This window comes from Vitis vinifera, chromosome 13 (genome assembly GCF_030704535.1).
Source record: "Vitis vinifera cultivar Pinot Noir 40024 chromosome 13, ASM3070453v1".
In the NCBI taxonomy this organism is placed as follows: domain Eukaryota; kingdom Viridiplantae; phylum Streptophyta; class Magnoliopsida; order Vitales; family Vitaceae; genus Vitis; species Vitis vinifera.
The window spans coordinates 29521779-29541845 of record NC_081817.1 but is presented as its reverse complement, the minus strand read 5'-3'; the positions used below and the strand labels follow the sequence as shown (position 1 = coordinate 29541845).

At 33.3% G+C, this 20067-nt stretch overlaps 3 protein-coding genes across 4 annotated transcripts; 2 read left to right on the top strand and 1 right to left on the bottom strand.

The window, feature by feature from the left end:
- Nucleotides 1-4138: 4138 nt before the first annotated feature.
- LOC100261432 (citrate synthase, mitochondrial) lies at nt 4139-14112 on the top strand. 2 transcript variants are annotated; one of them, XM_002271415.4, is made up of 20 exons: nt 4139-4314; nt 4472-4538; nt 4780-4842; nt 5511-5552; nt 5946-6011; nt 6126-6191; nt 6348-6461; nt 6735-6798; nt 7277-7359; nt 8184-8233; nt 8317-8394; nt 8793-8921; nt 9024-9066; nt 9263-9349; nt 9466-9567; nt 12417-12524; nt 12614-12664; nt 13346-13419; nt 13528-13579; nt 13703-14112. In XM_002271415.4, the coding sequence occupies exons 2-20, from the start codon at nt 4488-4490 to the stop codon at nt 13796-13798; spliced, it is 1419 nt and encodes a 472-aa protein (XP_002271451.1). In that variant the 5' UTR covers nt 4139-4314; nt 4472-4487; the 3' UTR covers nt 13799-14112. The 2 variants fall into 2 exon arrangements, with proteins under 2 accessions (XP_002271451.1, XP_059597559.1); XM_059741576.1 differs by having other exon boundaries at nt 13528-14112.
- Nucleotides 14113-15300: 1188 nt separating this feature from the next.
- On the top strand, nt 15301-16241 carry LOC100259569 (uncharacterized). The gene is made up of 2 exons (XM_002271518.4): nt 15301-15534; nt 15906-16241. Exons 1-2 carry the CDS (start codon nt 15404-15406, stop codon nt 16135-16137), a joined length of 363 nt encoding a protein of 120 aa, XP_002271554.1. The 5' UTR covers nt 15301-15403; the 3' UTR covers nt 16138-16241.
- Nucleotides 16242-17454: 1213 nt separating this feature from the next.
- LOC100254452 (uncharacterized) lies at nt 17455-19673 on the bottom strand. The gene is made up of 3 exons (XM_002267914.4): nt 19450-19673; nt 17957-18064; nt 17455-17821 (listed from the first exon to the last, which is right to left on the bottom strand). The coding sequence occupies exons 1-3, from the start codon at nt 19510-19512 to the stop codon at nt 17624-17626; spliced, it is 369 nt and encodes a 122-aa protein (XP_002267950.1). The 5' UTR covers nt 19513-19673; the 3' UTR covers nt 17455-17623.
- Between the last annotated feature and the right edge of the window lie 394 nt (nt 19674-20067).

Sequence of the window (20067 nt, the reverse complement as noted above, 5' to 3'; positions counted from 1 at the left end):
GAGGGAAGATAGGAGAAACAGAAACATCATCATCAAAATCCTTAAAAATTTCCTCAACGTTATCATCATTATCATCATCTTCTAAATCTTTAGAACAACCTTTTATTATTCCTATAAATGCTGCAAAATCAAATATTCAATTATCCACACCAACAGAGACAACGTTAAAAGAAATACAAATTAGATTAGACAAACTCAATATTAACGGTATTAAGAATCAAATTCAAACTATAACAAAAGGAAAATTAGAAATAAATAAATTAGAAGAACAATTCAAAATGTCTCTTAATTCAATAAAAAAACCTCATGCAACAGTCAATGCAATTTCTAATAATTTTGTAAGTAGAAAAAATTATTATTCAAAACCCTCTTTTCCCGACGTCCAATTAGAAGATAGAAATTATCAATTAGCTGCTAGTTATGATGGTAGTAGTTTTTATGAATGGAATATAGATGGAATGAGTGAACATCAAATAATTAATTTACTTCATGAAATGATGATGACTGCTAATGCTTATAGAATCAAAACTAGTAATTTTGACTTTCATGTTGTCGGTGCCCTAGTAATAGGATTCACTGGTTTACTTAAAGGATGGTGGGATCATTATTTGAGTCAAAATGATAGAGAATACATATTAAATGTAAAAAAGACAATAGTTAAAGAATAAGGAACTTCAGTCCAATCCTATGAAGAAGATGTTGTCAATACACTAATAATTTGCAATAACAAAACATTTTATAGGAGATCCAGTTTATTTTCAAGAAAGAACTTCTGAAATCCTTAATAATCTTAGATGCCCAACACTTCAAGATTTTAAGTGGTATAAAGATATGTTTTTGGTCAAAGCTATGACAAGACATGATTGTGGAAGTCATTATTGGAAAGAAAAATTTATATCAGGTTTACCCACTTTATTTGCAGAAAAGGTTAGACAAAGAATAAGAAATATTCATAATGGTAGAATTCCTTATGAGTCATTAACATATGGAGAATTAATTACTTTTGTCAATAATGAAGGATTAGCCCTTTGTACAGATCTTAAATTAAAGAGTCAAATGAAAAAATAAAAACAAGATAATAAAAAAGAATTGAGAAAATTTTGTTCATATTATGGTTATGATACAATAGTTGCTCCTTCAAAAAGAAAAAATAAACAAAATAAAATAAAAAGTAAAAAACCATACATAGAGTCAAAATTTCAAAAGAAGTTTGTAAAATCTACTCCTAATAAATCAAAATCTTCAAATAAAACAACTTTAAAAAAGAAAACACCAACATGTTATAAATGTGGAAAAGTAGGACATTACTCAAAAGATTGTCAATTAGAAAACAAGATTAATTCATTATAAATAAGTGATAAACTTAAAAATCCAATGATAGGATTAATGATTGATAAAGAAAATGAAGAATCAAGTGAAAATTATGACTCAGAAGAAGACAATCAAATACTAATAACACAAGAAATATCAAGTGAAGAGTCAAGTCTAGAAGAAGAATCAGATACTCAAAAGGATTGTGATGGTATTTGTGCATGCTCATATAAATCAATAAATGTGATTTCAAAATATTCAAAAACTCATTTTAACATCATTATTCGAAATTATGTTCCTCTCATAAACTCAATATATTTTCAAATTTGGTATGATAAAGACAAAACCATTAGATATTTGTTTTATTCTTCAATAGAGATACTAAAATTTGAATTTTGTCTATAGATGGAGCAAGAAAGAATTACATTTGGGAAATTTACTCTTCCAGTAATTCCTAAATGTAATCTGTCATTCCAGATTCATAAAGACATAGAAAGATTAGACAGATCGCAAAAATGCATTTTAGACAATCTCTGGAATGCAAAAAGTGATATTCAAAAGTTGAAAGCTTTAAATGCCTTATCTTTCCATTTTAAACAGTTAAATGATAAATTAGAAAGTTTTTCTAACCCTTCAAGTTCTGATATACATCGCACCCCAATGGATACAGATCTTGAAAATTTCATTTGTAGGGAAAAAGCAGAAGAATCCAAAGATGCATTTTCAAAAGCTTTTCAAAATGAACATCAAAAAGAACTTTCAAAACCAAATGAAGATTCAAAACTTTCTGAGGAAAGGCAAGAATGTCAAATTTCTAGATTTTCATTTTTCAAGCTAAAGAATTTGGATCTTCTTGAAAGCATTATACAGATGATCTGTGAAAAGGCTAAAGCTATAGGGGAAGCAAAGCAAGAGCATATTATGCAATTTCTTGCTGACTGTAGCACTTTTGGAATTACTATTCAAGGGATGAGCTTCACTTGGATTTCTTATTATGACAACACTTATAATAATTGTCCAAATATCGATCCCTTGTGTAAGGAAATTCCATTAGAAAGGCATGACTGTAAGTGTGCTCTTACTTACAGTATTTGCAAAGCCAACATTGACTTAGACAGTTACAAACCAATAATCATTAAATTCAAAAATGAGTCAATAGAGCTAACTCATTCTCTTCTCATGGATTATGGAGTTCTTTATCAACTAATTTTCTCTCATCCTGATCAAACCGATGGATTTGGAAGAAAATTAGCAGTTTGTGTTTTAAATGCTTTCATCAGAGATTTTAAAGCAGTTGAACTCATCATAGAAAGTAAACCTCCTGAATGGTCAAATGATGGAGGAGTTTACCCTGCTCAACATCTCATCTTTCTCAAAGCCAATCAAAGAAAATATCAATTGTTCGGTACAGAGAGCCCTTGGCCTTGTACTAAATTTGTCCTCAAAAAACAAATCAGATACTGGAGGTCAAAAATGATTTCAAGAAATCTTGATGCCGAGATTTATAGTTCTTCTAACTATAATCTCATTGCTGAAAACAACAATCAAAAATTCATTTCTTCAATCTATCTTCCAGAAGTCCCTTTTCTTTTCCAGACTCAATTTACTTATCTTGTTGATAAGTACAGAAAGGAATATGTCCTTGAAGAAGAAGCCAGACAAACTTTTGAAAAATATCTCTTAGAAATGCTCAGTTAAGAGATATCAAGAATCTTTTGTACATTTGTAACTATCCAGTAAAAAAAAAGAAGGTGAATAGTGTTTTTTGAATAGTAAATTTCGTCTTTTACTATGACTCAAAAGCAAAATAGTGACTCAAAAGCAAAAAGGAGACTCAAAGGCAACGTGATGAAAATGAAAAGCAAGAAAGGAGACTTACCTTCTGCAATCCTCATACACATGGAAGAAAATTAAAAACTCAAAGTTTTCTTGAAGCCTAGAGCCTCGCCTATAAATAGAGCTTCAAAGTTCTTCATCAGGTAGAATTGGGAAAGAGTTCGAGAGAGCTTCAAGAGCAGAAAAATTAGAGTGTGCCAAAATTTTGAGAGTTCAAAAAATTTTCTCTTGTAATTTTCTTCTTTGAGTTCGAGTCATCCCTCTGCTGTCAACAACCTGTATTCATCAGCTCTCTATATTAAGGTATATTTTCAATAAACAAAATTTTCAGACTCAAATATTTGTGTTATTATGTTTAAATTTCTGCAATAAATTAGACAATATTAGGCATTAAATATTTCTGTTTTTATGCTTGGAGATAATTAGACAGATTTAATTATTGCTTGCATGAATTAATTATTGAAACTTTTATATATATATATATATATATATATATATATATATATATATATATATATATATAAAAGTTTTTTTTAAATTATTAAATTTATTAATAAATTCAATACAAAGTGTCCCTTGATTTAAAATTTAATTTTTAAAAATACAATTCTTTATTTTACTTTGTTTTTTTTTTATAAATAACAATAACTAAATAATGATATTTTTTTTAAATCACACATCTAAATAGATTTTTATTATTTAACAAAAAAAAACTCTTAAAGATTATTTCAAATAAAAATAAAAAATTATTTCAAACTATGTACAATGTGAGATTTTTCTAAATAAAATAAATTTATTTTAAATCATGTGCATAAATATTATTAATAATTTATTTCTTTTTTTTATTTTTATTATCATTTATACTTACTATTAAAACAGTAATAAATTTTCATTTCAACGTTACGTTTCTTTATCCATCCAATTATAAAATTTGATATTATCAAATTCATTCCTACTTAATGGAATAGAAATGGAACAAATGTTCATTCCCATTCCCGCTTCTCCATGCTAACACAGTGGAATGAAGGGTAGTTGTGGAATTTAGGAAGCAACGACCTTTGAGCGTGGCCAAATCACAAAATCTGATAGTAATAGTCTCCGTTGTTGCGCTAATACCTCTCGCTTTCTCCTACTGCCAGCGCTTTCTCCCGTCTGACCACTGACCAGGTATTTTTCTCCCCTTTGCCTTGTTCCGCTTCTCCTTCTCCTCCTCTTCACCTCCGATTTTTCCAACTTTCCGGGAATTATTACTTGATCATCAACATTTTTCTCCATTTCATGTCATACAAACCCTAGAGCGTTCACGATCTGTTTTGGTTTTTAGGGAATTGTTGTCTGCAATGGTCTTCTTCAGGAGCGTCTCTGCGCTCTCCAAGCTCCGTTCTCGCCTTGTAAGTTCCATACTAATCCTCCACTCAGCTCTTGAATTTGGAATTTGTTTTTTTTTTTCTTTTAGTGTTTTTACTTCCGTATTAGGTTTGATCATGTTCTGTGGAGTGGAGCTATGAGATTGGAATTTTCTGATTTCTTTTATCTTTGGTGCATGTCTGTGAATTGGTTTCGCTGCAGATCCGATTTCCTTGGTGTTTTTAATCTGGATTTTTATTTTTTGTGGTGATTTTTATGTTACAGGCGCAACCGTCTAGTCTCAACGGTTCCGTACGATGGCTTCAAGTCCAAACCTGTTCTGATCTTGTAACGATCTTTCACTTCATTGTTCTTTTCCCGTTATCTCTCTTCCGCCCAGTGCAATTATTATTATCTGAAAACAAAAGGGAAGAGATCAACATTATGAAAAATTTAAGAGATCAACATTATGAAAAATTTTGGCATTAGAATTCTGGAATATCCTTCACAAATGGATGAAATAGGTTATGTTGGGCGTGCAATGGATCAAAAGAAAGACTGGTAATGACCAATTAAATTAATAGGAAAAAATAGTGAAACCCAATGCATATCAGACATGATTTTTTTGAGATGAAAAATTATAAAATAAATGTTTAAAGATCAAGAGCATATGGAGATGAGATTATGCCTGAATATTAAGTAAACTAGAAAGTAGTAAGGAACCAAGGTTGAAATACAAAAGTAGTTGCACTAGTTGGTTGACTTACATGGTTGTATTATGCATAAAATATTTATATTTATTGTTTCCATCATATATTTAGAGTTTAAAAGAGAAAGTCTTAGATTTCTATGAGGTAATGCATTTAGCATGCTTGGGAGGGTGTATACATATGGTCTTCTGTTATATCAAATTAAATGCCAACCTTATCTTTTTTTATTCTTTTTCCTATTTGTTTATCGCATATCTTGCTTATACTTCTGTTTGTTTTTTTCTTCCTTTTTCTTTTTCCATGTAGGACCTTCATTCCCAGTTGAAGGAATTGATTCCAGAACAACAGGTTTGATTTACTTCTTTTGTTACTTTATTAGTTTCCATCCCTAAAATTTCTTTCTTTTCTTTTTTGGTGTTTTTCCCCATTCCCAATAGTGTGTTGAATTGAATAGGTTTTTAGAGTTTCTTTCAACTCCCTTCCCTTTTGTATATATTATGGATAAAAAATGGTTTATGGTGATTCAGATCCAAGGTTTCATACCATGATACATCTATCTCAATATTCCCCAGGGTTTTATGATCTGGAATTACTGTGACTTTCAATGGTGTAACTGAAACTGATATTACCCTAGATCAAAGCTCCTAAATATTTTTGGTGGCAATTACAGTATTTCTTCTTGTTCCTCTTCATTTAATTTTTGTTTTCATTTTTTCTTTTTCTTTTTTTTTGGGATTGCAGGAACGCCTGAAGAAACTGAAGGCAGAATGCGGAAAGATTCAACTAGGGAATATTACTGTTGATATGGTAATGATAGTCTCTGTTTATTCTGATGTTTGTAAGTTTACAATCTTAGAGCAACACGTACATATATTACAGTGTGTAACCTCTCACTGAGTTATCACTGTCACAATTGCAAAGGTACTTGGTGGAATGAGAGGAATGACAGGGTTGCTGTGGGAAACCTCGTTGCTTGACCCAGATGAAGTAAATATCCCTTTTAACCCATTCTTGAAACTTTGTTATGGATTCTTTTATATTTTATTTTAATGACTGTTTGATGAATGTTGGGACATGAGGGAAGATTTTTATTTTTTTTTGGGTTTCCAATTTAGTTCTGAAAGTTGAGCTTCTGTTTTTCAGGGAATTCGCTTTAGGGGTATGTCTATCCCTGAATGCCAAAAAGTATTACCAAATGCAACACCTGGTGGAGAGCCTCTGCCTGAGGGTCTGCTTTGGCTTCTTTTGACAGGAAAGGTGGGTTTGTGTTAAAAACAAAAGACATTACAGGATACCTGAATGAATGAAAATAGGAGGAAGACATTGCATGTCATATGAAAATTGGTTTATGAGGTTTTACAACTAGTGCAAGATGTAATCCCAGCCAATCATCTTGCTTAATGCTGCATTATAAGTTCAAGCATAAAATTGAACTGCCTGTCACATAAAATCTATTTATTCCTATTTGATTTTGGAGGTTTTTTTGGCATATTTAACTAACCCCACCTCCTCCACTGCACTGTACCTTAGGTACCGACTAAAGGGCAAGTAGATGCTTTATCCAAGGAATTGAGCACTCGTGCCACTGTTCCAGGTGCTGTAGCTGATGTTTCTACCTTAAAATTCTCATAACTCGATCACCTGTAAGATAGTTTTGAATTTTGAGAATATGCTTATATTTCTTCTGATCCATTAAGCTATTTGCGGCTGGCTGGATGAGGCTTCTCTGAGTTGAGCATGTTTGTTTGAAGTTTTCTTTTAACCTTAGTTGAAAAATCACTTCCTCATTTGTTAGCTTCCAAGTTGATTGTGTTTGATGCTTTAATTGAATACGAGAGAGTTCAATGTTGGAATTTCTTTTATTTTTCTTTTTCCATAAATTAGACCTTGGGTTTTCTTTTCTTTTTTTCCAAAAATTAAACCTAGCATCAGGAAATTCTAAATGTTCCTATGGATTGACTATAGCCTACAGGTTATATGCCAGCTGTCAACCAAAATGAACTTCTTCCTTTGACTTGGCTTGTGATAGATATAATGCCTATTTATTGGTGGGTTTTTATTTTTGGTTGCAGATCATGTTTATAAAGCCATAGATGCCCTACCTCAGTCAGCTCATCCAATGACCCAGTTTGCAACGGGTGTCATGGCCCTTCAGGTTGATTAATGGACTCTGAAACATATTCTGTTGTTTAATTGCATTGTTTATGGTTCAACCGTTTTTTCAGCTCAGTCATAGTGAATCTGAATGGCTGTTTCTGTGTCCTTGCATTTGGTTATGTACTTTCTACTACAGCTTTTTTAGTGCTTAGGTAGGCAAAGCGGAGAGGCTTTTAGAAATTGAAAGAGTTGGTGATGCCAAGAATAGTAGTAGGTGGGTGTATTTAGGTGAGGAGGCTTTCTCCCTTTTAGGCTTCCTGGAGTGGATAGCATCCACTTAAGGGGAGGTGATTCTTTTTGTCTCTGTTTTTTGAGGCCCTAGCCGTCTTGTATACTCCCTGTATGCTTTGTGGCGTTCTGTCTCTCTATTAATGCATATCCTTTTACTTATCAAAAAAAAAAAAAGAATAGTTGTAGTTGGGTGAGTAATGACTGAATTGGTCAGCGGGAAGGCAAGAAATATGGACTGTTATTTCTCTTGATCCCACTGATCTAGCTATCCTGTGGCTAATCCTCTCTTGAAGAGGAGTGCTATGATTTCAGAATTTGTTTCTGGAGCATTTGTACAGTTGTAGTTGTCCTTTGTAGGTGTTATTGATTGCCTGTCTTCCCTGTTGTGCCTATGTCTTCATACTTCCATTTTAGTGTAGACTTCTTCATCCTCATAGTGTATCCTTGTCTTTTTAGCGACTTCATTTGTATGGTGACATAAAAACCTTCATCAAAGTGAAGGGACACATCAAGCTATTGGGTATGCAGGTTTTGATGAGCAGTTTAGATGTTGATTTTAACAATATTCAATCACTTTTTATTGTATTTCAGGTTCAGAGTGAATTTCAGAAGGCATATGAGAAGGGGATTCCAAAATCAAAGTAGGATTCTTTTTTGCAGTCATGTTTACACAACTTGATTATCTATCAATTATGCAAGCACTTAAATGTGATGATGTTTTCAGGTACTGGGAGCCAACATATGAGGATTCTCTTAGTTTGATTGCTCAAGTACCAGTTGTAGCTGCTTATGTTTATCGAAGGTCAGTTAAGCACATCATATCTTGTTAATAATTGTATACTTGGCCTAATTGTGCTTGTGTATGGTTCTGGAATGATGTTGGATTGAGGGTTATGGTAAATTTTTATAGGTATTAAATGATCTGGGTAAGAAATTAGCTTCTTATATAAACTAGTCTTTACTCAACAACTTTGGGTGATGTTTATCTATCTATTGATATGTGATCCAACATTATCTATTCACTGCTCTCTCTCTCTCTCTCTCTCTTTTGTTTGTGGTTCTTCATAATTTGACAAATAGTGGTCTGTGTCTAAATGAATTTTCAGTGCCTCATTACATGGAATTGTGCTTAGTATGAAATCATAGTTTCCTTACATAGTATGGAATCATGGTTGGCCTCATCTTTCTGTGCTTTTGAAGGGTATACAAAAATGGACAAATTATACCCAAGGATGACTCTTTGGATTATGGTGCAAATTTTTCACACATGTTGGGATTTGATAGTCCAAAAATGCAAGAGCTAATGAGGCTTTATGTCACCATCCATAGGTGGGTGTATATTTCTCATCTTATGGCAATGATAATATGTAGGATTTTCTTATTGGATCATATAACAATCATATGCTTATTAATTTTTAAAATGTGTTCCAGTGATCATGAAGGCGGGAATGTCAGTGCTCACACTGGTCATCTAGTAAGTGAGCCTAGATTCGTTCTAATTAGTTAAATGGAAATGTGTAATTTTGTTGTATTTCCGAGGGTAAAGTCATTATTTTATCCTGAAGTTATTTAATGGAATTATGGCTCATATTTTCAGTCAGTGTGTTTGTTATTATTTAGTGATCATGAAGAGGAATGTTCTCTATTGACTGATATTATGCTCAATTCAGGTTGCTAGTGCATTGGCAGATCCTTACCTTTCATTTGCAGCTGCATTAAATGGTCTAGCTGGCCCACTCCATGGTTTGGCTAACCAGGTATTGCATCTTCTGTTGATATACATAGACATACACATTCCTAATTTTTTGTTTCATTGGCTGTTCAGATCCTCAGCTTTTTTCATTCACGTTTATCCTTCATTATTTGACTACAGGAAGTTTTGCTTTGGATCAAATCTGTGGTGGACGAGTGTGGAGAGAACATAAGCACAGAACAGTTGAAAGACTATGTCTGGAAAACATTAAAAAGTGGCAAGGTAATTTGGATAAATTTGCTGTGTGCTTTGTTTTGGAAGTTAATTAAACAAGAAATTTAAAGACCTTTTACTATAACGACTCCATGAGCACAAAAATATCCATTTTACCTTTATAATGGGAAAAATTTTTAGTTGGACCTCTTTTTTCCTATGTTAAATTGTTCTTGTTCCTAGCATATTCTGTAAATATTTCTGTTCTCAGTGGCAAGTAATCTGAGTTATCTTTTTGTGATTTCTACACCATAGCAAATTCTATAACAATCCATTAATGCAGTAGAAAATTGTCAGCCAAACTTGTTTCTATTGGGATTTTATAAATGTTTTGGCAGTTTGATCTTTGATAGACCTCCATTTGTGGTGATTTGTTTGTTTTCCTCAGAAATTCATGGTTTTGTAGATGCTATTCCTGTTTTCTTTAGGAATGAAATTCATCTGATTCATGTCCACCCATCTGAGAAACTTTAAATGAATTTAAATCCATGATCCGGGCTATGTATGAATTCAATCAATCCCTACTTTACTTATCTGTTTTACCACACACATAGCAATGAATCTTAAGTTACTGCACTTGATCTCTTTTTGGTTTTGTGAATAAAAATGATTTCCCAGAAACATTTTAAAATTTGTAATTGGTCTTCTGTGCAAATTTTTATTTTTTTTATTTTTTTTAGGAAGTGAAAATTATCTTATTAATAGCATGAAATGGATGAAGCCCAGTAGTACATGAGTATACAGGAGGCATACAACAATTTTGTGCATCTTAATTATCCTTTTCTTTTTATAGGTATATAGGATAAATACATTAGATATGCACCAAAGTACACAAGTCATATACTAAGGGAGCTAGGAAAGCAACAAAAAACAAACACCCCAACAAAGCAAACCTAACCAGTCTATAAAACCGACAATGGTTAGGGAGCCTCTATCAAAGTACACCCTCACCCATAACAAAAGATTTACAAAGAAAGGAGAAAACAAATGGATGAACAAGCATTTATAAGCTCTCAAAAGATCTTTGGTAAGACTATTTCCATTAAGTCCAAAAAATGCATAATGGGATAACCCTCCAAACCTTCTTCCTTTTTTCACCCACAAAAGAACCATGTCACTCTAACAAAGTCTCTTTGACCAATTGAGGCATCAACCACTCTACCCCAAACAAAGGGAATACCAAACTCTATAAGTCTCAAGCTTGGGCACAATGAAGGAGCATGTGGTCAATAGTCTCTTCCTCCTTCATACAAAAAAAACATCTATTCACCAGGTGTCATCCTCTTCTCTGCTGCTGATCCAATGTCAAAACCTTGAAGCTTCCCACGAAAAAAAAAAAAAAACATATACTTTGGTTGGGACTAATGGGTTCCTAATAGCCTTTGATGGAAAAGTAACTACTCTATCCTACCTTGTAAAGGAGTAGAAGGGTTTAACTAAAAACTTCCCCTTCTTTGTATCCAACCAATCTAGCCTATCATCTTGATTCCTTCTTACCGCCTTTCCTTGAAGTCTTGAGAGAAACTCTTGGAGCCTTTCCAATTCTTGATTATTCAGATTCCTTAAGAAACGGGGATTCCAAATCCATCCCTATTTGTGGGGGTTCCAAACATTCACCACCCAAACTTCCTTTGTCAAGGATATGCATCTTAATTGTCAAAAACTATTAGTTGGGTTATTAAGTTGTTCTGGCTGTATAAAGGCTGAGAGGGGAGAAGGAAACAGGAAGGAATATACTGAGCTTGAGCTTATCATAGCTACCATTTAACTCTCATCATATCAAATAGGATTACAAATTTTTCTTACTATATAGCATATGTTAGCCATCCAACCTATAACTCTGAAAGCAGATGTCCCATCACATTCAATTAAATGCAGATGTCCAATTGCATTCGATTAAATGCATATGTCCAATAAAGTAGATGTCACACCTTGTCTGATTACACAATTAAAAGTTTGAGGGTTCTTATACTAACTGATATATCAATCCTTGTGCTGGTTCTGTATGAACATAATAACATACCTGGGCTAAGAGTGATTCAATCCTGTTCTTTTTTTTTTCCTTGCTATGATTAGCAATGTTCTTAACATTGTTATCCTATCTTTCCTGATGAGCATCTTGGATTTTATTTACTTTCTAATAAGCTAATGAGCTGGTAGACATGGCTTAATAATTTATTTATTTTTGTTAATTAATCATTGTGCCTGTAGGTATTTGGCTCCTGATCCAGATCATAACATATTTTTTATTTGAGATTTTATACCATACATTTTGATTCTTCTCCCCCATTTCAATAAAGCCTAGCTGACTCCAATTGAGTCAGTAGGATTGATCTACTTTTGGGGTCATCAGCCACTATCATCAAAATAAGGCTTGTGTCCATCAGTTGGAAGAGCTTGAGTTTTGATAGCTCAATTTCTTCTAGTTCCCTGTGTCCTTAAGAAGCTACAAGAACTCAGAAGGAAAAACTGAGAAGTAGGTTGCTTGAAGGGACAAACCATTCCAAGGAGTACTGTTGTTGTTCTGGTTCCAACTTCTTTTAGCCAGGACTTGTGCCATCGGTTTGGTCAGCTTATTATTCAAAGCCCCTCTCTTCTCAGTTTCCCTATTCTGTGCTTCAATAGTTTAATTCTCTCCAATTCACTTGTCCTTGAGATCTTGCCTCTTGATTTTTTTGTCAATGGCTGTCTGTTCACACTTCTTATCTGTAACTAACCCACTTTTCTAATGATTCATGAACAAAATTGAGTTTTCATCTTTCCCTAATATCTCACCATCTCATACTAACGTTTGAACCTCTTTAGGAGCCCTTTTTGACAAATTGTTTCCATCTCTAATTTATTGTTATTGTGTGCAGGTTGTTCCTGGGTTTGGGCATGGAGTTTTGCGTAAAACAGATCCAAGATATATGTGTCAAAGGGAGTTTGCATTGAAGCACTTGCCTGATGATCCACTGTTCCAGCTGGTTATTACTTAAAGCCCTGATTAAAGACAATGGTTTGTTTATTTTTGTGTTCCAGTTCATCCTTGAGCTGACTTGGTTTACCATTACAGGTTTCAAAGCTTTATGAAGTGGTGCCTCCTATTCTTACTGAGCTTGGCAAGGTATTATCATTGAAGGAAAGGGTATCTAAATATTATTGAGAAATGATGAGCTAATGTGCAAACCTAAAAATTAAAAGGAAGGAAAAAAAAAAAAGGAAAAATGATTCTTTTGTTGAAGTTTTTCCGAAGCACAATAGCACTTTGTATTTTCCTAAAAAGAGTAGCAAAAACTTTGATGAGATAAAGGCGGAAAGCTAGAATAATTCTAGGAGGAAGGAGGTATAGAGGAACATCAATGAAAATGGAGATTTGGAGCGTATTAAAAACCCTGTTCACTTGCAAGATGTCAATGACGTATATCATCATAGCATGATAGTAAGCCATTTGATTTGGAAGCTTGTGTTTCATTGCAACACAAGCAAAACAATGGACAACCTGAAGCAACATCCTGGAGACACACAACTGAATTCCAGAACTAGCTCAGCTAATTAACAGTAGCCTGACTGAAATTGTTAAGTTTTAACGGGGCAGATTAAGCAATTGATATGAGCTTTAGGTTAAGTCTCTACAAAGTTAGAGGCTATTTTCCTGCAATTTGAAGTTTATGCTTTCTGCAGTTCAAAAGAAACAAGAGTTTGATGTTCTGCAACATGCCTACTAGAATTCTGTAAAATAAACTTTGGCTTCAGTGATACCTGTGGAGTTAACAGTGATTGTTTTTGGGATTTGGGACACTTGTAGGTTAAAAACCCATGGCCCAATGTCGATGCTCACAGTGGGGTCTTGCTGAACCATTTTGGTTTACACGAAGCACGGTAAAGAGTTCTCTCTCACAATCATTATAATTGGAGATTTCTTAATTTGGCTATTTAATAGTATCTTGGGTAGATGGTAAAAATCCTTTAACAATTGATCCCTTGCAGATATTTTACTGTTCTTTTCGGGGTATCAAGGAGTATAGGGATCTGCTCTCAGGTTCTCACTATGTCCCTCACCTTCTTTTCTCTTCTCCCTTTCCGTATTTTGTTTGTTTTCTTAAATCTCTCATTCTTCCTTCGGGTGCATCTGAATCATTATTATTATTATTTCTTTTCTCAGTTAATATGGGACCGTGCTCTTGGATTGCCCCTTGAGAGGCCAAAAAGTGTTACAATGGAATGGCTTGAAAACCACTGCAAGAAAGCAGCCGCCTAATTCTAAAACTCGATATAGGCAGAGAGTAACAATGTAAAATAGTTTTGATAATAATGGCGCAAAAGGTACAGGCTTTGTGGGTGATGGAGGAATGCTTAAAGTCGAGAGCTTTGTAAGGTTATAAGTTGCGCCTTGGGTTCAACCTTCTGGCTGGTGGGAGTTTCTTCCACTAATTTTGAATTTAGTTAAACGGTTTAATTCTTGTTCTTTTAGTTCTAAATTGTTTGGTTTTCACGGGTTTTCAATGGTGTATTTGAGGAAAACATCAATTGGGGTTTAATGACCTTTGAATAAATGCAGTTTTAATATGGTCATATATTTGGATGAGATGGAAGCCTTGTTCTATGGGAATCCACATTCAAAGAAGGCTGTTGATGAAATGGGCTATATAACTATAGATTTGATGTACATGTAGCTCTTAGTCGCTATAGATTTGTTGTGCATTGGTTAAAACTAAAGGTGTAAGACTCCAAGACTAGAAATCTAGCACTATTGTCTCAACCTGCTCAAGTGATTTCTCACTATAGCTTTTCCGTGAGAGCAAGCTTCTTCTAGAAGCGGCCAAAGACATCTATAAATCTTCACAAACAGATGGGAGAAAATAGAATGGTTTGGAATAGTTTGTGACAAGTTGTGATTTAGCATTTAATATTTCTAAAATTAGGATAAGTATTTCTGTATTTGTTAATATTTTTATTGGTTTTATTCAAGATAACCTTTTGTTTTTTTAGTGGAAGTGTAATATTAGTATTGTAAAATTTTATTAAATATGAAAAAACTTTTTCCATAAATTAAAATAAAACTTTTATAAAAAGAAATATGTTTATAAATTTAGGTTATGTTTGGTTTCCAAAAAATTTAAGGGAAAAACATAAGGGAAAGAAAGTAAAAATGAAAAGTATGAGGGAAAGAAAAGCGAAGGAAAATAAAAATATATTAAAAATTAATAAATTGTTTGATATAAAGATTAAATATTTTAAAAATATATAAGTTTTTAACTAGTTTTAATTATATTTGATTTTCTTTTATAATTTTTTATAGGGCAATTAAATATGAAAAAATTATTATTATTATTATTATTTCTTTCCTTGACATTTTATGGGAACCAAACACAACCTTAATATTATGTTTTTCGAATAAAAATTAATCAAACAAATAGAAAAACTCTTTATTAAGTGCATAAATTAAAAAAATAATGATTATTAAATTCAAATGATTTTCTATGTTTACTTAATTTTATTAAGTTTTGAGAAGTTGAAATATAAATAAATAGTTAGATCATATTAATCTTATACAATTAAGGTATAGAATACTTTCTAGGTGTTTATATATTTCTAAAATTAATGCAAGAATATCCATATTTGTTAATTTTCATTTAAGGGGGAAAGATTACATTTTTTAATGCTAATTTATTCATATATTATTATTATTATTATTATTATTTTGAAGAGGAGTTTTGGCAAAAATAAAAATGGAAAGAAATGGAGAGCGAAAAATGAAACCGGCTGGAGGCAGGTCAACTGCCATCCGCCTTAAAAGGAAGTACTCATCTCAGTAATCTTACCACTCACAGCTCACAAGAATCCATCATCTGCCGCCACTCAAATGGCATTTCTCTGCAGGGCACCATCATTTCAACCCCAAACCCAGTTGCTGAATCTGGGGTTTCATCGTGCAATCTCCTCTCCTCAACTTCCCCCAGTCTCCAATTTCCCCTGCACCCCTCTTTCTTCCAGGTATTCCCCTTCCATTTTCTGGGTTTTCTGTCTTTCTTTCACTAGGAAGTTTCATAATATTGGTTTGATTTCACTCCATTTTTCCATCACCTCCTACGTTCTCATGTTTATCTCTGTGCCATTTTAGCTTTTCCTGGATTGAATACCCCATTTCAGACCATGAATTCTTTGGGTTTTACTCAAAGAGTGGAAGAGCTCAGTGGGGTTTCTACTATCAAAAACTGTTTTTTTCTAGGGACCCTTTTTGGAGTTGGGAATTACTAATCAAAATAGCATTACATTTTTGAGAATTCGTATGAATATCTGTTGTGATGTTGATCAAAATCTTCTATTCTATGGTTGAGAACTCACTGTGAAATTCTTACTTTTAGGTTCAATAATGAGTTACGTTTGAGGGTGAGGCAAAGGATGGCTGTCGTGTTTGCATCAAATACTGTTTATCCTGTAGGGGGAGATTCCAAGAAGGAGAAATCAGATGCCCAAGGTCCTCCATTCTTGACCATTTTGGCTGGATTATTACTATTTCTCCTTGTATTTTGGCTTCTAGGGTCCATTGTGATGTGGCTGTTTGGCCTAATAGTCAAATCACCTCCATCTAAGTAATGGTGTACTTTCTACCATCTTCCATGTCCATGTTGAAGGGCTTTAGCCTGTACTTGTTCATTTGATTATCCCCATCAATGGAAGCAACTCTGTTTTCTGCTGTAGTTTGATCTGGGGTGAATGGGGATGGAATGTGAAACCTGATACAGCAGGTACCCGCTAAAATGAATGCTGTTTTCACTCAAAAATTCGTCAAGCCTCTTGGGTCATGCACCATTAGATTGTTTGGTGAAGAAAAGAAGAATCACTAACCATGCATGAGTTCAATTTTGTTCTCAAGTAACAAGATTTCTTTCTCTTTGCTCGATCTATACTTTCAAAACCCCTAAACTGCCCATTAATGTGGGATTGAAAAAATGCTACCCATTAACATTATAACAATCAGAACAATTGTTTACGCCCGGATTGATTTTGAGAGTTCCGCAGAAATTTGAAAATATGTGGAAAATCACTTGAAAAAATTATTCCTACAAAATCATTTAGTAGATAATTCTTCTAAAAATTACTTTTCAAAAGCACTACAAATTAAAAGCTATAAAACATTAAGAAATACAAGTCTTCACTTCAAGCAAGCCCGTTGAAGAGTGATATCATAGTTAATAGTTAAAATAATTAATTTTAAAAATTTTATTAAACACATAATTTCTGAAGAAAACATATCTAAATATTTTCAAAAAAAAAAAAAATACTTCTAATCATTTTTAAATGGCCATGAATTTATAAAAAAATTCAAACACCTCATTTTTAATTGTTTTATTTACAAGAAAGCCCTACAACCCTCGAATGGTCAAGCTCCAAACAGCCAGATCGCCCCCCCAACAGCCCGACCGCGCTCTTAAATGCTCATCAAATCAAAGTTTCTTCTTCCTTCTGAAGAGTTCCTTCTTGAGTTTATACCTCCAACCAAAAATACCGACAACAAATAATTGTTAAATTAATGCATCTCAACCACTTCAACGTCCACCCGAGAAATCGTCACAATCATATCCATGATTAGTGAATATAGGTGATTATGACTTTAAATTTAAACTTAAAATTTAAATGGGTCCATTTGATCATTTGCAGTGGAAACCAATAATTCTTGACATAGTTTCTATTTCCTGATTGAAGAAAGGACAGATGGAATCTAGGTTGGAAGAAAAGCAAGGATGATTCCCATAGGAAAGTCGCATGTAGCTGCCATGGAATGGCACATTGGGAAGTTTCTGAAGATACATGCTTAAGCTTAATTATAGAAGCCTGACAATTAAACCAACACCAAACAAAAGCAAGCAGATGACAGACCAGTCTCAATTATACTAGCAAAGAAAACCTGTCTGCCAAGAGAATTATCATCTTTATCATTCTTTGTATAGAGTAATGTTGGATGATCCTAAAAGATGGTTCCAAAGTAGAAAAAATGGCCAAAGACAGAAATGCAATAGTATAAGAAAAAGGTCATTTTATTACAATATGAAAAGGGATACATCTATTTAGAACTTGTTTTTTAAAGGTTATCATCCTCAACTGGTGCTGTAAAATTACGCCTTTCATCAGAAGTTGCAGTTATAACCGGCATCCATACATCAGCAGTACTGCTCAGGAGAGACCGAACCTCTGGGTCTTCAGCCATGGTTGAGGATATCATCTCATCCACATCATCCAACTTTGCTGATAATTTATCCAACTCCTTGGCTATTTCCAGCTAAATTCACAAGAAATCAAACACCAATTAGGCCATGTTTGTAATTCGTCCCTAACAAACAGAGAGCTGCCTCTTTTTGGAAGGCAAACAAAAAGAAAAGGTTTGAAAATGGCTGTAACGGATTCTCAAACATACCTCGTCAAGGGGTGGTGTAGACTTTGAAGGAACTTTTGTAACCTCTAATCCAAGGGCTTCGATTTTGGCACGCAATTCAACTTCCTCTTGATTGGTTAGTGCTTCAACCTACAGAATAGAAGTCATTCAGAAAAAACCTCATTGGAAAGAAATGATGGTGAATAAAGATAAAAGTAAGAAGCGGTTGCTATGTTATAGCCTGCTTTTGGTACATGGGATGACTCCTAGTAACAAAGCATTCCTCTCTCTTGTAAGCCAACAAAAAGCTTAGGCTATACAAGGGTAATATTCAGGTTTTGATACCATTGTTTACAGGGAGAGACCTAAAAATATTAGTTCTTTTAGACCTTAAGGATCAAAAATTGAGAGAGAGAGAGAGGCTGTCTTCAATGAGAGCCCTCCTCACAGTAAAGGCAGTCTCAGTTTTTTTTTATTGTAGAGAGCCATCTTAATATTAGATAATTAAGATGTATATATATGATATTGCCTTAAGTGCCTAAAATGATAAGAATCGGCTCACAATATTTCGTGTAAATCCAAGAGATGAGCCCCAATTCTACCATGCTTAAGCCACACCAAAATAAAATTTTCAGCCAGATGAAGTTCACACATTGTAGAATCTCATTGATCCCAAGAAGTTTTTGATCCCCTATTGGAAAAGCACTTTCTTTCCCATATGCAGTCAGCAATTGAATGAGTCCCATGTTATTAAATTCAAACTCTTAAAATGAGGGTGAGATTTCTACTCTTATCATCAAATCTTCAAACCATCCTAAATGTTGCTTCGTTCTGCCTTTCTCCATTCTCATGAGCCAAACTGTTTGATACACATCTCCTACTCATTCATTTTGGAAAATAAACACTCCTATTCTTTTTAATCAGATTGTTCATGAATTTCATTGATAAAACTGAGGTGTATTAACAGGGAGAAACCTAATTCATTTCAAGAACAAAGCGCTGAGATCAAGAACCCTAATTCAAGCCTTCTAAAGCTTGAAACACCCAAACAATCAAGTACAATGTCAGAGATTTACATAGGGAATATGACTCCGGAGCATCCAATAAGTCCCAAATAACCCCTTAATCCACCAATTGAAACCTAGTCTAAGAAGAAGATTACAATTCAAAAACCTAACAACAAACTGATGCAAACCAAATCCCAATTCAAATACCTAACAACTAACAAAATCAAATGCAGGCAATTCCCCAAACACCCACGACAACATAAATTCAAATGCCCTATATTAAAAATTCAATTCATTTTCAAAGAAATAACATATATTCCAGATACCCAGATAAAAAATTTTGCCAATTTCAATCCACAAACCCCAAAAAGGTCCAAATCCAAGTGCCCACAACCCAAAAAAAATGGAAACTTGGGATGGCTTCGAAGAATAATTTTGCACTCAAAATTGGAAAAAAGTATACTCCTCAACCCAAAATCAAAATAACCCAAAAAAAGGAAACGAAGGTGAGTTTGATAAATAGAATACCTGCTGAAGGAGATTAGCGAGGAGGTCAAAGAGTTGCTCATCTGCCTTTCCTTCTTCCGCCATTGATCTTTCCCTCCGTCTTTCTGTCTCTCTTTCACAGTTTGGCTGCTTGTAGCACACCGGTCTGACGTGTACACTTGGCACTCTTTGGTTGGGGTTTCTGAGGTTATTTCTTTTTCCTTAATTTAGAAATTTGCTAACTGAAAAAAACAAAACAAAAAAAAAACCAAAAACTGGAAATTAAGTATATCTATAGACTATAACTCCAGTTTTAGAAAATCAAAAAATAGATTTTTTTTTTCTGTTTCTTTACTCGTTGTTTTCTTTAATTAAAAGTAGAAAGTTAAAAGCTAAAATTATGTAAATTTATTATTAAAAAGTTTTATTAGACAAAAATTAACATTTCCGGACTAAATTTAAAGAGAAAATACTTTCATAAAAGGTAAATTATACTTCTTTGTTAAATTTTTCTTTTTCTAGTTCTAAACCTATTTTTTAATAAATAAAAAACTCAAACACTTATATAAATTTTTATTTTAAATTTAAAATGAGTTTTTTTTTATTTATAAATATGATTATTGTTTTTAAGTTAAGGATAAGTTATTTAAATGATGGTGA

Bases quoted from the DNA above. Each gene is read 5' to 3' on its own strand.
- LOC100261432 (XM_059741576.1), top strand. From the start codon at position 4,488: ATGGTCTTCTTCAGGAGCGTCTCTGCGCTCTCCAAGCTCCGTTCTCGC. The intron at 5,553-5,945 runs GTTTGATTTACT...TTGGGATTGCAG, and splicing joins AATTGATTCCAGAACAACAG to GAACGCCTGAAGAAACTGAA. The intron at 13,420-13,527 runs GTAAAGAGTTCT...GATCCCTTGCAG, and splicing joins TTTGGTTTACACGAAGCACG to ATATTTTACTGTTCTTTTCG.
- LOC100259569 (XM_002271518.4), top strand. From the start codon at position 15,404: ATGGCATTTCTCTGCAGGGCACCATCATTTCAACCCCAAACCCAGTTG. The intron at 15,535-15,905 runs GTATTCCCCTTC...TCTTACTTTTAG, and splicing joins TGCACCCCTCTTTCTTCCAG to GTTCAATAATGAGTTACGTT.
- LOC100254452 (XM_002267914.4), bottom strand. From the start codon at position 19,512: ATGGCGGAAGAAGGAAAGGCAGATGAGCAACTCTTTGACCTCCTCGCT. The intron at 18,065-19,449 runs GTATTCTATTTA...TCTATTCTGTAG, and splicing joins TCGCTAATCTCCTTCAGCAG to GTTGAAGCACTAACCAATCA. The intron at 17,822-17,956 runs GTATGTTTGAGA...TTGTGAATTTAG, and splicing joins CTACACCACCCCTTGACGAG to CTGGAAATAGCCAAGGAGTT.